The sequence below is a fragment of the Ictidomys tridecemlineatus genome, chromosome 6 (assembly GCF_052094955.1).
Source record: "Ictidomys tridecemlineatus isolate mIctTri1 chromosome 6, mIctTri1.hap1, whole genome shotgun sequence".
Taxonomy (NCBI): Eukaryota; Metazoa; Chordata; class Mammalia; order Rodentia; family Sciuridae; genus Ictidomys; species Ictidomys tridecemlineatus.
Genome location: NC_135482.1, coordinates 83,899,211 through 83,912,076, shown reverse-complemented (window position 1 = coordinate 83,912,076; position 12,866 = coordinate 83,899,211). Strand labels below are relative to the sequence as shown.

General features: G+C 34.4%; 1 protein-coding gene across 8 annotated transcripts in view; it reads right to left on the bottom strand.

Moving 5' to 3' along the window:
* Dnai7 (dynein axonemal intermediate chain 7) overlaps positions 1-12,866 on the bottom strand; it is a 78,256-nt gene that overhangs the window by 53,255 nt on the left and 12,135 nt on the right. For 4 of the 8 annotated variants that reach the window (XM_040280890.2, XM_040280892.2, XM_040280893.2 and 1 more), the window contains 3 exons: positions 11,846-11,933; positions 8,034-8,135; positions 3,151-3,288 (listed from right to left, as the gene is read on the bottom strand). In XM_040280890.2, coding sequence (XP_040136824.2) covers positions 3,151-3,186 — 36 coding nt within the window. In that variant the 5' untranslated portion in view covers positions 3,187-3,288; positions 8,034-8,135; positions 11,846-11,933. Of the gene's footprint in view, positions 1-3,150; positions 3,289-6,484; positions 7,745-8,033; positions 8,136-10,399; positions 10,492-11,845; positions 11,934-12,866 lie in introns of those variants that run through there. The other 4 variants (XM_013360171.4, XM_021728804.3, XM_040280886.2 and 1 more) reach the window with 2 other exon arrangements.

The following is a 12,866-nucleotide window of genomic DNA, read 5'->3' as shown; positions in this document are numbered from 1 at the left end:
AAATTCTCTCTCTCTCTCTTTCTCTCTCTCTCTCTTTAAAAAAAAGAGTCTACTGTCATGTATAACTAAGAATAATTAAAAAGAAAAAACCTCACAGTAGCACAACACTAGGCACTAAGCTTCCAGTACATTAAACTTTGGGGACAGACCACATCCAAACCATGTTAATAATTAATAAATAACAAAAGTATGATAATAACAAGGGGACAAAGGAGAAGAGGAGGAAAACTACCAATACTGAATACTATGTACTAGAAATTGTTCTAAATGCCATGTAGTTTTAATTTATTCTTTATCATAATTATATGAAGTAAGTATTATTGTGTCTATTTTATAGATGAGGATACCAAGGCCTTGGATGATCAAGGAATTAGTAAGTAGCAGAACTTAATTTTGAGCACTGACAGAGATACATACAGAAAATTTCTGAATTAAGAGATACAACAGGGGCTGGGACTGTAGATCAGTGATAGAGCGCCTGCCTACCACATGTGAGGCACTAGGTTTGATCCTCAGCACCACATTAAAAATAAAGGTATAAATAAAGGTATTGTGTCTATCTACAACTAAAATTTTTTTTAAAAAAATAAATGCAACACAGTAGTCTAATCCTAACCACCTCTTACTAGTAATAAGTAGTAAGACAAATTATTTAACATCTCTGTGCTTTAGCTTCATTGTTTGTAAAATGCTGGTAATGGTTCCAACTTCATGGTACAGATTACGCCATGTATGAAAATTTGTTAAATAAACATGATTTGGAAATTGGCATTTACTAGGTGCTTCTGGTATAGCTATTCAACTCTTTTCAAGCTACCTCTGGTAGCTTCCTGCTTTATGTCCTGAAGCTATGAAGACTCTCTTCTTCTGTCTCTTGTTCTACTTACCCTTTTTCTATCTTTCCTACCATTTGTTACTTGTACTTCCATAGTCCACATTCTGTCACAGGAAGATGTCCCTCCACCCAGCTTATCACTGGTAGACTCTAACATTCCTTCTTACCATCTCCCTGCTAATTTCCAAGAACCAGATTCCTGAACCAGGATCATGCCTGGCAACCTCCCTGATAGAGAGGGTGTACAGTGGTGAGAACACTGTGTGATGAATCCATTAGCATTCAAATAACTCAGGGGAGGGTCCTTAGGGATGTTGGAGCTCAGAACACTATACCGAAAAGTATAATATTTGGCATGCTGAGCACATTTGAGTTCAAAGGAATTGGAAGACCTTAAAAATTGCCTCAGAATCAAGGACTTTCTAGACTTTTCTTGTTCATCCTCCACCCTTGGTTCCTGGCATACAGCTTCTAAATCCCTGACTGACAGAAAAGGTCTAGAGGAATTGCTTTTGTTTTTCATAGTAAGTTCTCTTCATCTATACCTGAGTTTATGCTAGTGTGGTGACTCTTGGAGGATGGGGGCTGGTTGTCAAAGGAAACAAGGTTACTTTAAGGTTAGAAATTTTGGCTCTACTCCTTAACCTCAAGGGAAGAGAGAGGAACTGGAGATTGACTTAATCACCAATGGTCAGTGACTTAATCAATCATGCCATGAAATGAGGCCTCCATAAAAACCCTAAACAATGGGGTTCTGAGAGCTCTGGGGTTGGCGTACACACCTAAAGAGGTTATGGAATGTCCACAACCCTTCCCACATACCTTGCCTTATGTATTTATTTATACAACTCTTTATTCCATATCCTAATATCCTCCATAATAAGCTAGTAAGCAAAAGTAAACACTTGCCTATATTTTGAGAACCACTATAGTAAGTTACCACACCTGAGAAAGAGGTATGGGGAGGTATGGGAACCCTACTTATAGCTGGTTTCTGTAAAGTACAGGTGGCCACCTAGGACTTATGATAGAAGAGGGGTACAGACTTGTGGGACAGAGTAGGACTTCGGTGCCAACTCTAGGTAGTGTCAGCATTGAATTGTAGGATGCCTGATTGGTGCCCAAAGAGCAGAAGATATAAGTTGTTATGAGAAACCTCACACACAGAGTACTGGTGTCAGAGTATTGGACGTATTTAAAAAAAAAAAAGTTTCTCATCTTTCTTGGGATTTGAGGAATCATATCATTCAGTTCAAGAAAATTGTCAGCCATTGTCTCATTGAATATTGCCTATCTACCAGTCTTTATTGCTTTCTTGTACTCCTCCCTGTTTTTAGTCTGTTTTACTCCATTATACATGTCTGTTAACTACTCTTTCATATTTTCTCCCCCCTTAATTTTCTTCTGGTAAATTCTTCCAACTTCATTTTTAAAATATTGTTTCACAGTATTTTTAAGTGCATTGTAAAGTAGAAGTTTCTTAGGCTAACCTACTATTCTATTAGCAAAAGAAGAAGTTAGGATACTGTTATTCATCTTTGCACCCCCAGCACCTGAGAGCAGAGACCTGGCTTCTAGTAAACATTAAAGATTATGGGTACTAAATTACTGAATAGTAGATGTGTTAATCAGGTTTATATTATTGTGACAAAATATCATAAAATCAATTTATAAGGATAAAAGATTTATTTTGGCTCATGGTTTCAGAGGTTTCTTGAAATTCACAGTCCCTTGGTCCCATTCCTTTGGGGCCTATAGTAGAATATTATGGCAGGGAACAATTTGTAGAACAAAGGTGCTCACCTCATTGCAGCTGGGACCCAGAGCAAGAGAGGAAGGGGCCAGGGTCCCTATATCCCCTTCAATAGCACACCCTCAGTGACCTAACTTCCTTCTATTAGACCTCACTTCCTAAAGGTTTCGACACCTCTCAATAGTGCCGTAGTGACCACCCAAGCCTTTAGCATACAGGCTTTCAGGAGACATTAAGATACAAACCATAACAGTAGATGATACTAGCTGGGGACAAAAGTCACCCATCTATACCCAAGTTATCTACATAAATGCACTTGATTTTTTTTTTTTGTGGCTCAGAAAATTGTTTCTCGTTTATGTTGTCTTTATATAAAGAAGCAAGTGAATGTTAAGAGTTGTAAAAAGAAAGTGAAAAGCTTACCAAATCTCTCTCTATACCCGAGGGTTTAGAAGTAATAGTGTTACTAACTGGCAATAATATAGTAATTTTTTATTTTTGGAGTTAACACCAGAATTCTTGTAACTTAATTTATATTATAGGACAATTCTTAAATACTTACACGTAGAACTAATTTACTTTTCTCAACCACCTCCATAAAAGTCTGATTTGTTTCCTCTTTCCACAAGCTAATGAAAGTATTTATTTCTTGGGCTATTGAAGGATCAGGACTCCCATCACACTGAATATAGTGTTTCCACTGTGGAATAAAAATGTTTAAAGGTTCATTTTTTTACGAGAATTCAACCAAAGTTTAAATTACTTCTTTTTAAATGTCTGAGTACTCACAACCCAGTTTTTCCAATTTAGACAAAAAAAATTTTGATGACTTTAATGAGTAACTTGATATAAACCAAATATTAACCAATAAACAAAGTAAAATAGCCAGATTATTTTTCAATCCAAATAATTTCCAATCTCCAAAATTCATATTAATAGAAGTTCTATTTTACATATTTTCATTTTTCAAACACTTGAGCTGGCCACAGAAGGGCACACCTGTAATTCCAGTTACTCCAGAGGCTGAGGCAGGAGGAGGATCACAAGTTCAGGCTAGGCTCAGCAACTTAGACCCTTCTCAAAAAAAATAAGAAGGGTTAGGGGCATAACAGGTCAGTGGTAGATTACCCCTGGGTTCAATCCCCAACACTACAAAAAAATCAACAAATAAAAAAATCCTATTTGAGTTATTCATTACCACTGGCATTTTAAGAATCCCTCTATTACTTTTACATCCTATGCAAATTTTACATTTGGAATAATATTAAATTCACAATTTTTACTTAAAATTTGTACCATAATCATTTACCTTATTATAAGAAAGTTTTATTCAACCCCCTTCACCCTCTTTTGATCAAACTCTTGCTGAGTGAGAGTTACCAAAACTTAGGGCATCAGTGCTACTCTCGATCATGATCATCCTGGATTTTCAATCATAACATATTATTTATCAGTGGCCTCATACTCGTGATCATGCATTTCTTTTCATTACAGCTTAACAGACCCTTCAGCACTCAGCAGATGTAGACAATTAAGACTCAGAAAATACAGCACACCAGGGAGACTACAATGGTGACCATCAGAAGGATGATAACGAAAATTAGAAGAATGCTCCTTACCTAGAGTCTCCATAAGCCAAATTAAATGATCAGAGAATGAGCCAGATGAAGAGTCTATTCATTTTAACCAAACAGCCCCTTTGTTAATTTTTCTCAATGTATTTATCCATGTACAACAAAAGTATCACACTGCATAAATTTCTCTCTGTTTGACTGGCACATAATCCAGCACTTCATAGCCAAATTAAATTAAAATAAGGAATGAGAATAAGAGTTTAGAATAGTATAAAACTATAGTTACAATATCAACCCACCAAGCAAAAATGGTAGGCATAAGCAAGGAAAAATTAAAAGGTATAATATTCTCATTCAATGAGGACTGACTCTCACCATCTTGTATACCCACAAGACATTAATTTAAAAAAAAAACTGAATAGCAGAAAGATTGGTAGAGTAGTGAGAAGGGAAAAAGGGGGAGAAAAGATAAAAGGGCCTGGGGAAGTATTAAGGACTAAATTAGAACAAATTATATTCTATGCTTTTTAAAATTATGTCAAAATGAATTCTAAAGTTATGCATAACTAAAATGAACTGATTAAAAGTAAAAAAATGTAAAAAATGGTATTATCTTTGACCATAGCAATCCAACTGACCTTGTCAATTTCTATTTTTAAAAATGTTATTGATCCTTTCACCTTTTCCAGAAATTGAGGATTATAGGGCCAATGCTAATGCCACTGTATTTGTAACCTTGTTTGCTTCATAATTTACCCATAATTTACCTTCTGTCACCACAGATTTCTTCAGAAATGCTCCATAAAGAAAACATTTCTGAATAACATTTAACTACTGTTATAACATTGGCCTTCCTGCATGGAAAGCTTCTGTACAATCACAGAACACAGCCTATTAAGAACATATTCATATCCCACTGAAGGTAGCCATTGAGTGGAATTTCCTTGTAAATATGCAAATAGTCCATCATCAGATAGCAGAGATATATTACTTGAAGTATTGTCTTCCCAGGATTATGGGCTTGACAAGCCAAAGACTGGCAATGAACCACAGCAACTTCTTCAGAACAGCCATCATATCAACACTTTCCCATAATTTGTATAATTTTGTCTACTTCAAGATAAGTTATAGAATGCAGAATAATCAAATTTCAAGCCCAATCATCATCATCTGCCAGAAAGAGAAGCATAAGCAGGAAGCCTAGTTAAGACAAAATGATCAAAAATGAGGCCTGTTACTTGTGAAGACCCAAATATTTTTGCCTTTTCTTTTGTAAACCTCTCTAATGACTTAGGCCTTCTTTTCTTGTTTTTTTGGAGAGGGAGACACTCTCATAAATGGAGACTTTCTCCATAGATAAACATTTCCCTCTCTAAAGGTTGATCTCAAAGTAACTAAAAATAGGCAGCTTCCCAGCACAGCCTATGTTTGTTTTTGTTTTTGTTTTTAACTGTTACTAAATTCAGGGGGGACCTACATTTCTGTTCCTGACTTAGACCCCTTACATTATTTTTCTGAGCTTAAGTTTTGAACAAAAGCATAAAGGTGATTTTTTTAAAAAGGCTTACTCTGCTTATTTCAACTTGTATAAAATAACTCATTTTTCTTTTTCATTTAGTCATTTAAAGCCTCTGTGTATTAAGTTTTAAAAATATCTCATTTTTGTGGAGTTCTGATTTTGTGGAGTTCTGTAGGTGATTAGCTAACAAGTTATAAGCAGTTGATTGGTTGATTGACTAACCTTCAGCCAAGAAAGTAATTTTGTACAAATTAAAACTTCCTTGTGGTGGCCATCGAATTCCCAATTTATTTCTGGTAAGATTTATCCATTCCTCAAACATAAATGTAAATTCTTATACATAAAACTGGGTGGAGTAACAAAGTTCTAGACCCAGGGCCCTTTTGTTTCTGACTGACCCAAACAGACACCACGAATCCCAAGAACTTCATATGCCCTCTTGGCACAAGCTGACCCTTCTTATTTTCCCAGTTATGTTCTCTCTCACAGAATAAACTATCCCTGGAAGAGGTTCAGAAAATGGAGTTCTAGACTCCATGGATCCAGATGAACCCACGATTCTGATTTTTTGTAACCTTGCTTATCCACTGAACTCTGTTCAATTTTTTCTTGTCTGACCCAGTCAGACACCTGAGGCTTCTCTAGAGAACCCACTTTCATTCCTACTGAACCAGTTCATTTTCTGGCTTACCCAGCCAGATATCCGAGACTTCCCTACAGTACCTAGTCTGAATCAAAACATTTGCTCAAACTTAGTCCAAATCCCAAATTTGAGAAGCTTCAGAATCCAAGCAATAACTTACCCACAATCCACAGATGGAGCAAAATAACAATGAGCACAGTGGGCTTGGGGAGAACCCATTCCTGGTTACTTGATGCTTCTAGGGGTCATGGGAGCTGGCGGCTTCAGAGCCAGCTGATTATGCCAAAACCACTAAAATCGACAATTCCTTAGACCAATTGTGTCAAGCAGAATTAATTTGAGCAAAGAAAAACAAACAAATCATGATTCATGAATTAGACTACTTCCAGAACAAGAGCAGGTTCTAAGAACTCAAGCCAACAACGTTATCACACAGTATTTATAGGGAAATGGAAGTGAGGCATAGAAAACAACTTAATTGACTGAAGGTTAGTCAATCAACCAATCAACTGCTTATAACTTGTTAGCTAATCAGCTACAGAACCTCCTGAAACCAACCAAAGCTCAGTTACTGTGATTAAACTCTGTACTAGTTTGGTTTGTGGGGTTCCATGTGGGTGCCCAGTCTGAATCCTTGGCTTCCCACACATTTTATGTTAAATAAAAGTGTGTTAAACACTTTTATGTTAGGAAGACATAAACCTCATGGACTGGGCTCTGCTAATTTCAAACTTTTCTTCTGAAGCCTCCATACCTCTGTTAGCCTTTATAGAATTGAAGAGTTAAGGGTTTTGCTCCAGATCAGGCTTTGGCAGAGAATGTTGTGGCTAGTTTGATCTTCTGTCCAGACCTTTAAAACTTTTTCTATGTCAGCAACAAGAATATTTTGCTTTGTATCATTTGTGCTTTCACTGAAGTAGCACTTTTAATTTCCTTCAAGAGCTCTCCCTTTGCATTTGCAACTTGGCTATATGATACATGAGGCCTACTTCAGCTTCCTCACTAAGCTGAATCATTCCTAGCATTTGATTTGGAGTGAAGAATGTATACCTATTTCCTTTCATTGGAACACTTAGGGGTCTTTACTGAGTTATTAATTGGCCTAATTTTAGTACTATTGTATCTTAGAAAATAAGGGGCCTAAGGAGAGGGAAAAAGACGGAGAATGGCTGTCAGGGAGCAGAGTATACACACATGCATCAATTAAGTTCGCCATCTACTACATACGCAATTTGTGGCACTCCTGAACCCTTAGAATAGTAACATCAAATATTATAGATTACAGATAATAATAATAGGTGTAATATAAATTTTGGAATACTGTGCAACTTAAAAGATGAAACACAGGCACAAAGTAAGCACATGTTGTAAGAAAAACTGCTTGACATGATTTCCACAAACCTTCAATTTGTAAAAACTGCAATGTACAATAAAGTGATGTACAATAAAATGAGCTATGTCTGTATGGATTCCCAACAACTGAATCAGAGACAAGGTATAAACATTTCAAGTATATTATTTCTGACAAACAGCTTTCTACAAAATTATATCAGTTAATTTTGTAATGAGCAATAGATTTGTCAGATTGTATTTCATACATAAGTTTAAAGTTTCCTAGAGTCAAAATGAATGTCAGATTATATACACCTCCCTCTTCTGATCACAAAATCTCAATTAAAAAAAAACTTCATAAAAAGAATCAGTCTTACGTGAGCAAGTGATCTAGTATCTCGTTTCAACTTCTCTGCTTCCAGAAAACACCCCTCTAATAAATTCAGTTCTGCAAGTTCTTCAGTTCTCCTTTGTAGATCCTGTTGCATAGGGATAGATACAATGATGTGTTCTTTTATTTCAGCTTTATGTTTCAAAAGTAGCATTTAAAATTTATTTGGCTAAGTATATGGTTTTAAAATGAATACTTAAATTAGTTTGACCACAACATCTGACATTTCAAGAAACAAGAGATATTTCATCTGAAGCTGGTTTTCAAAGTCTCATTTGCAGAACTCTTGGTGGGGAAAGTTTTGGGGGAAAACTCCTTTGGGAGCTATGAAATCATTTTCATAGCTGTATTTTCACAAAACTCAAAGACATTATATATCTTTCACAGTATACATTTTGTACTGATGGTGCAAGATGGTATAAAACTTCTGTTGCCTTAACAAAACAGAGCAGTTGACTTCAAATTGTACTAGATTGGGGGCTGAGAGGCAGGGCAGACCAGTGAGAAAGAGCCAGGTGCAAATAGGAATGACTTGACAAAAGGGTAAAAATTATTAATTTTACTAAATCTCAAAGCTAAACACAAGAATTTTTAATATTCTGTGTTTTACAATGGGAACTATGCATAAAGCACTTCTGCTGCATGTCAAAGAACAATACTATCTTAAGAAATAACACTTGTTGGGGCCATGGTGGTGGCTCAGTGGTAGAGCACTTGTCTAGAATGTGTGAGGCACTGGGTTCAATCCCTGGCACCACATAAAAATAGAAACAAACAAAATAAAGGTATTGTGTCCATCTAGAACTAAAAAAAAAAAAAAAATCCATAAAAAAAACAACACTTGTGCAGTTACTTGAACATTTTGGCAGACATTCTCTCAAAATTGAATAAACAGAATATCATTCCAAGGACAATTCAAAATATTTTTTAATGATAAAATTGAAGCTTTCATAAAAAATTCAGATTTTTAAAAAACTTGTTATCTATGACTGAGTTTGACAGTTTCTCAATCCTTAAAAACTTCTGATTTGATTGGAGATATTAATATATGTGATTTTTTATAATTAATAATAAAATACATCACCATTTGGAGGTAAACAATTCAGTGAAACAAAATTTTTCCAAGCAAGCAATGCATGATATTGCAAAATCATGCATAGAATGAGATCTATTCAGAGTATAACAGAGGAATGTTTTAATGTAACACAGTATGAACAGTTATTTGATATGGTTTCAGATTCCACACTTAGGAAATTACCCTTTCTTAAGCAGGTTTGATAGCTCCTACTTCTGGAGGCAGAGGTAGGAGGACCACTTGAGGTCAGGAGTTTGAGGACAGCCTGGGCAACCCCAGTGACACCCCATTTTAAAAAAAACAGGAAGAGGAAAGGGAAGAGGTAGAAGAAAATGGAGAAGGCAACCCCAGTGACACCTCATTTAAAAAAAAAACAGGAAGAGGAAAGGGAAGAGGTAGAAGAAAAGAAGGATAAAATGAGGAAGAAAAGGAACTACCACTTGTTGACTTCTGGTAATAAATCAAAGAATATTCACAATTATATTCCTTCTTTTCCCAACTGAGGCAAGATTTTCTTCATGGTATTTCAGTCGAAATACCACATTAGAACAGATGAAATACTGAAGTTGACATGAGAATCCAGTTGTCTTCAGTTAAGTCATTTAGTAAAGAGATTCAAGAAATCTAAACAATGCCATTCATTTCCCTAATTAAAAAAATATAATTTTATTTTAAAACTATAAAGTATTTTCTATAAAATGTTAATGTGTTTACTTGTATTAGTTACAATTTATTTTTATTAATGTTTATGCCTATTAATATTTTTAAATGTAAAATTTAATTGCTACTATTATAAATATTGGTAGATGTAATTCTTAAAAACAAATGATCCTTGGGGTGCTTCAGTTTTTTAATACATTAATTGAGTTTTGCCTTGAGACTAAATGTTTCAGAACTACAGGTCTAAAAAATTTTAGTGAAAAAGAGAAGAGAGAATTTGAATATTTTGAATTATTTTTTTGGTCCCTGTTACATTTGAATATAAAAGACTTATGCATTCTGAAGAGTTAGAAGCATAAGCTCTGAAGCAAAATCGCTTAGGTCTGTCTGTCCTAGTTTTGCAACTTATTAGTTGTTTATTTTCTTTTCAATTTCCTTATCTTTGAAATGTAGGTGACAGTTTCACTCGTTTTATGGTAGGAGTAAATGAGTTAAATCAGTTCATGTAGGACTAAATGCTACTGGTAGCTATGGGCTGAAAAGGACATTGGATGGAAACAGATCTGATACCCACAGAATTTAAGACTTCAGTAAGAATATTACTAATGTTCATTTACTTTTTCTTCAAGTTGATGCCATTTTTCATTCTCAATTCGCTGCTTTTCAAGCTTTTCTTGTTCTTCTTTTTCACGTTTCAAACGAGCTTCCTCTAAAGAACCAAAAAAGGAAGTAAATGATCTCAGTGATTAGCTCACCTTTTTCTAAGGCTCTTTAAATTACTCTAATAATCTTCAAAAATACTGTAATATTTTATAGAAGATACATCCTTTACTTTGTGGTAGAAATAAAAATATTAGCTTTCTTCCTTCAAAAAAGTAAAACTCTCAACTTTTTCACCAAAAAAAATGTGTTCATGATGATATTTCTCTTCTGGAAAGCTTTTATAGCAATCCAGTAATTATTTTAAGCAATAAAATACACAGATGTATCATGGGTAATTAGGGGAGTAAAATCTTCAGAAGACATCCATATCTGCATCATCAGAAGTAATTACTTTAACCTTTTCTTGCTCTTACAATGAAAACAAATATAAAATATATATTGAAGAATATGACTTTAACCTAATGTAATAAAATGTTCCCAAAATAAAGATCCTGATACTGAACTCTTGAGTCATCTAAAAAAGGATTTATGACATTAAAAAATCAAATGGAACCTGAGTCTTTTAAAAAAATCTGAATATGAGTCTGATGATGTTCTTAATGCTAAAAGCTACAGCCACTAGCAATATCCAGAATTTTAAAAGCACTTTTTTGGTATTTTAATTAGTCAACACTTTTATTAATGTTTAATTGAAAATAAAATTTGCATTTGGCAAATAAATATTGTTAAACTGCACAAACTTTAGCTGTTGTATGTATTTCTTGCTAGTATATAGTTCCAATCTTTAGTGAACTGAGTTTAAGAATTCTTGTTGCACAATCAGCACCAATGCCCCAAATTTCATCAGTAAATATAAACACTTCAAGACAAGGTTGCTAAAATTAGCAAATAAAAATGTGGAATGATCACCTGAATATGAATTTCAGATAAACAACTTTTTAAAAAGTTCATGCCCAAATATTGCACCAGGCAAAGTATGCCTGTTAGTCAATTTTCATCTGAAATTCAAATGGACTCCTGAATTTTATCTGAAAACACAACTAAGAGATTTAACTGAATATAATTTGTTTGTACTAAGTAGTAGGCACCCTTATAAAATAGGTATAAATTATTTTTTTAAAGAGAGAGAGACAGAGAGAGGAGAGAGAATTTTTTAATATTTATTTTTCAGTTTTCGGTGGACACAACATCTTTATTTTATTTTTATGTGGTGCTGAGGATCGAACTCAGTGCCCCATGCATGCCAGGTGAGCGCATTACCGCTTGAGCCACATCCCCAGCCCAATAGGTATAAATTATAAAAATTAAAGAATTATGAGAAACGTTGACTAAATTGCAAAACACTAACCTATTGTTAGTATTACCCTATATAGGAAAAAGTACCATTGTTTATTTTGTACCTTCCTCTTTTAGTCGTTTCTTCTCCTCCTCCTCTTGTAGCTGCTTCAGTCGCTCAGCTTTGGAGATTTTTTTTTTCTTATGGCCAGACTTTACAAAGATCACAACATAAAAAAGGCTATTAGCATGCACCAAATTTGCTTAAAAACATACACCTCCTCAAATAGTAATTATGAAAAACATTTTTGTTTTTAACCATCTTTCATTTATTCACTCAACAGATTCGGTTGCTTATTAGTGCATAGCCTCAATTCAGTGCATTGAAGGACTAAATCTGGAAACAAATAAGAAAAATAAGCATTAAATTATTTAAAAGAAGAAATGAGTAGCTATTTTCATATCTGACAAAGCAAATTTCAAGCAAAAATTAATCAGAGGGACAAAGAAGGTCACTAAAGACTAGAAAAAGGAACAATCCAATAAGAAGATATAATAAATATATAAAAATATATAATAGTAATAATAATAATAATAAATAGTATATAAAATATATGCCCCCAAAGAACTAAAACTACAGTCATACAGTCACATCAATGTTTATATCATTACAATTCACAATAGCCAAATTATGGAATCAGATGTCTGTCACTAGATGAATGGAACAAGAAAATGTGATAGACATAAAAAATGGAGTTTTACTCAGTCATACAGAAGAATGAAATTATGGCATTTGCTGATAAATGAATGGAAATGGAGAATATCATGCTACCTGAAATAGGCCAGACTAAGAAAATCAAGGGTCAAATGTTCTCTCTCATATGTGGAACGTATAGTAAAATAAGGAAAAATGGAGGGAGGGGGTCAGATATCATAAATATATAGAAAAGATCATTGGAATAAAACACGATCATCAAGGAAGGAAGGAAGGAAGGAGAGTTGGGAAAGGTGAAATAAATGTAACAAAATCCCTTTATGTGCATACATAAATACACCACTGCGAATTTCACCTATAGGTGTGTGTGTGGAAAGAACCAGTCAAGGGTGGACAAATATATGAGAGCAAGTAGAGGATAAGTGGAGTAG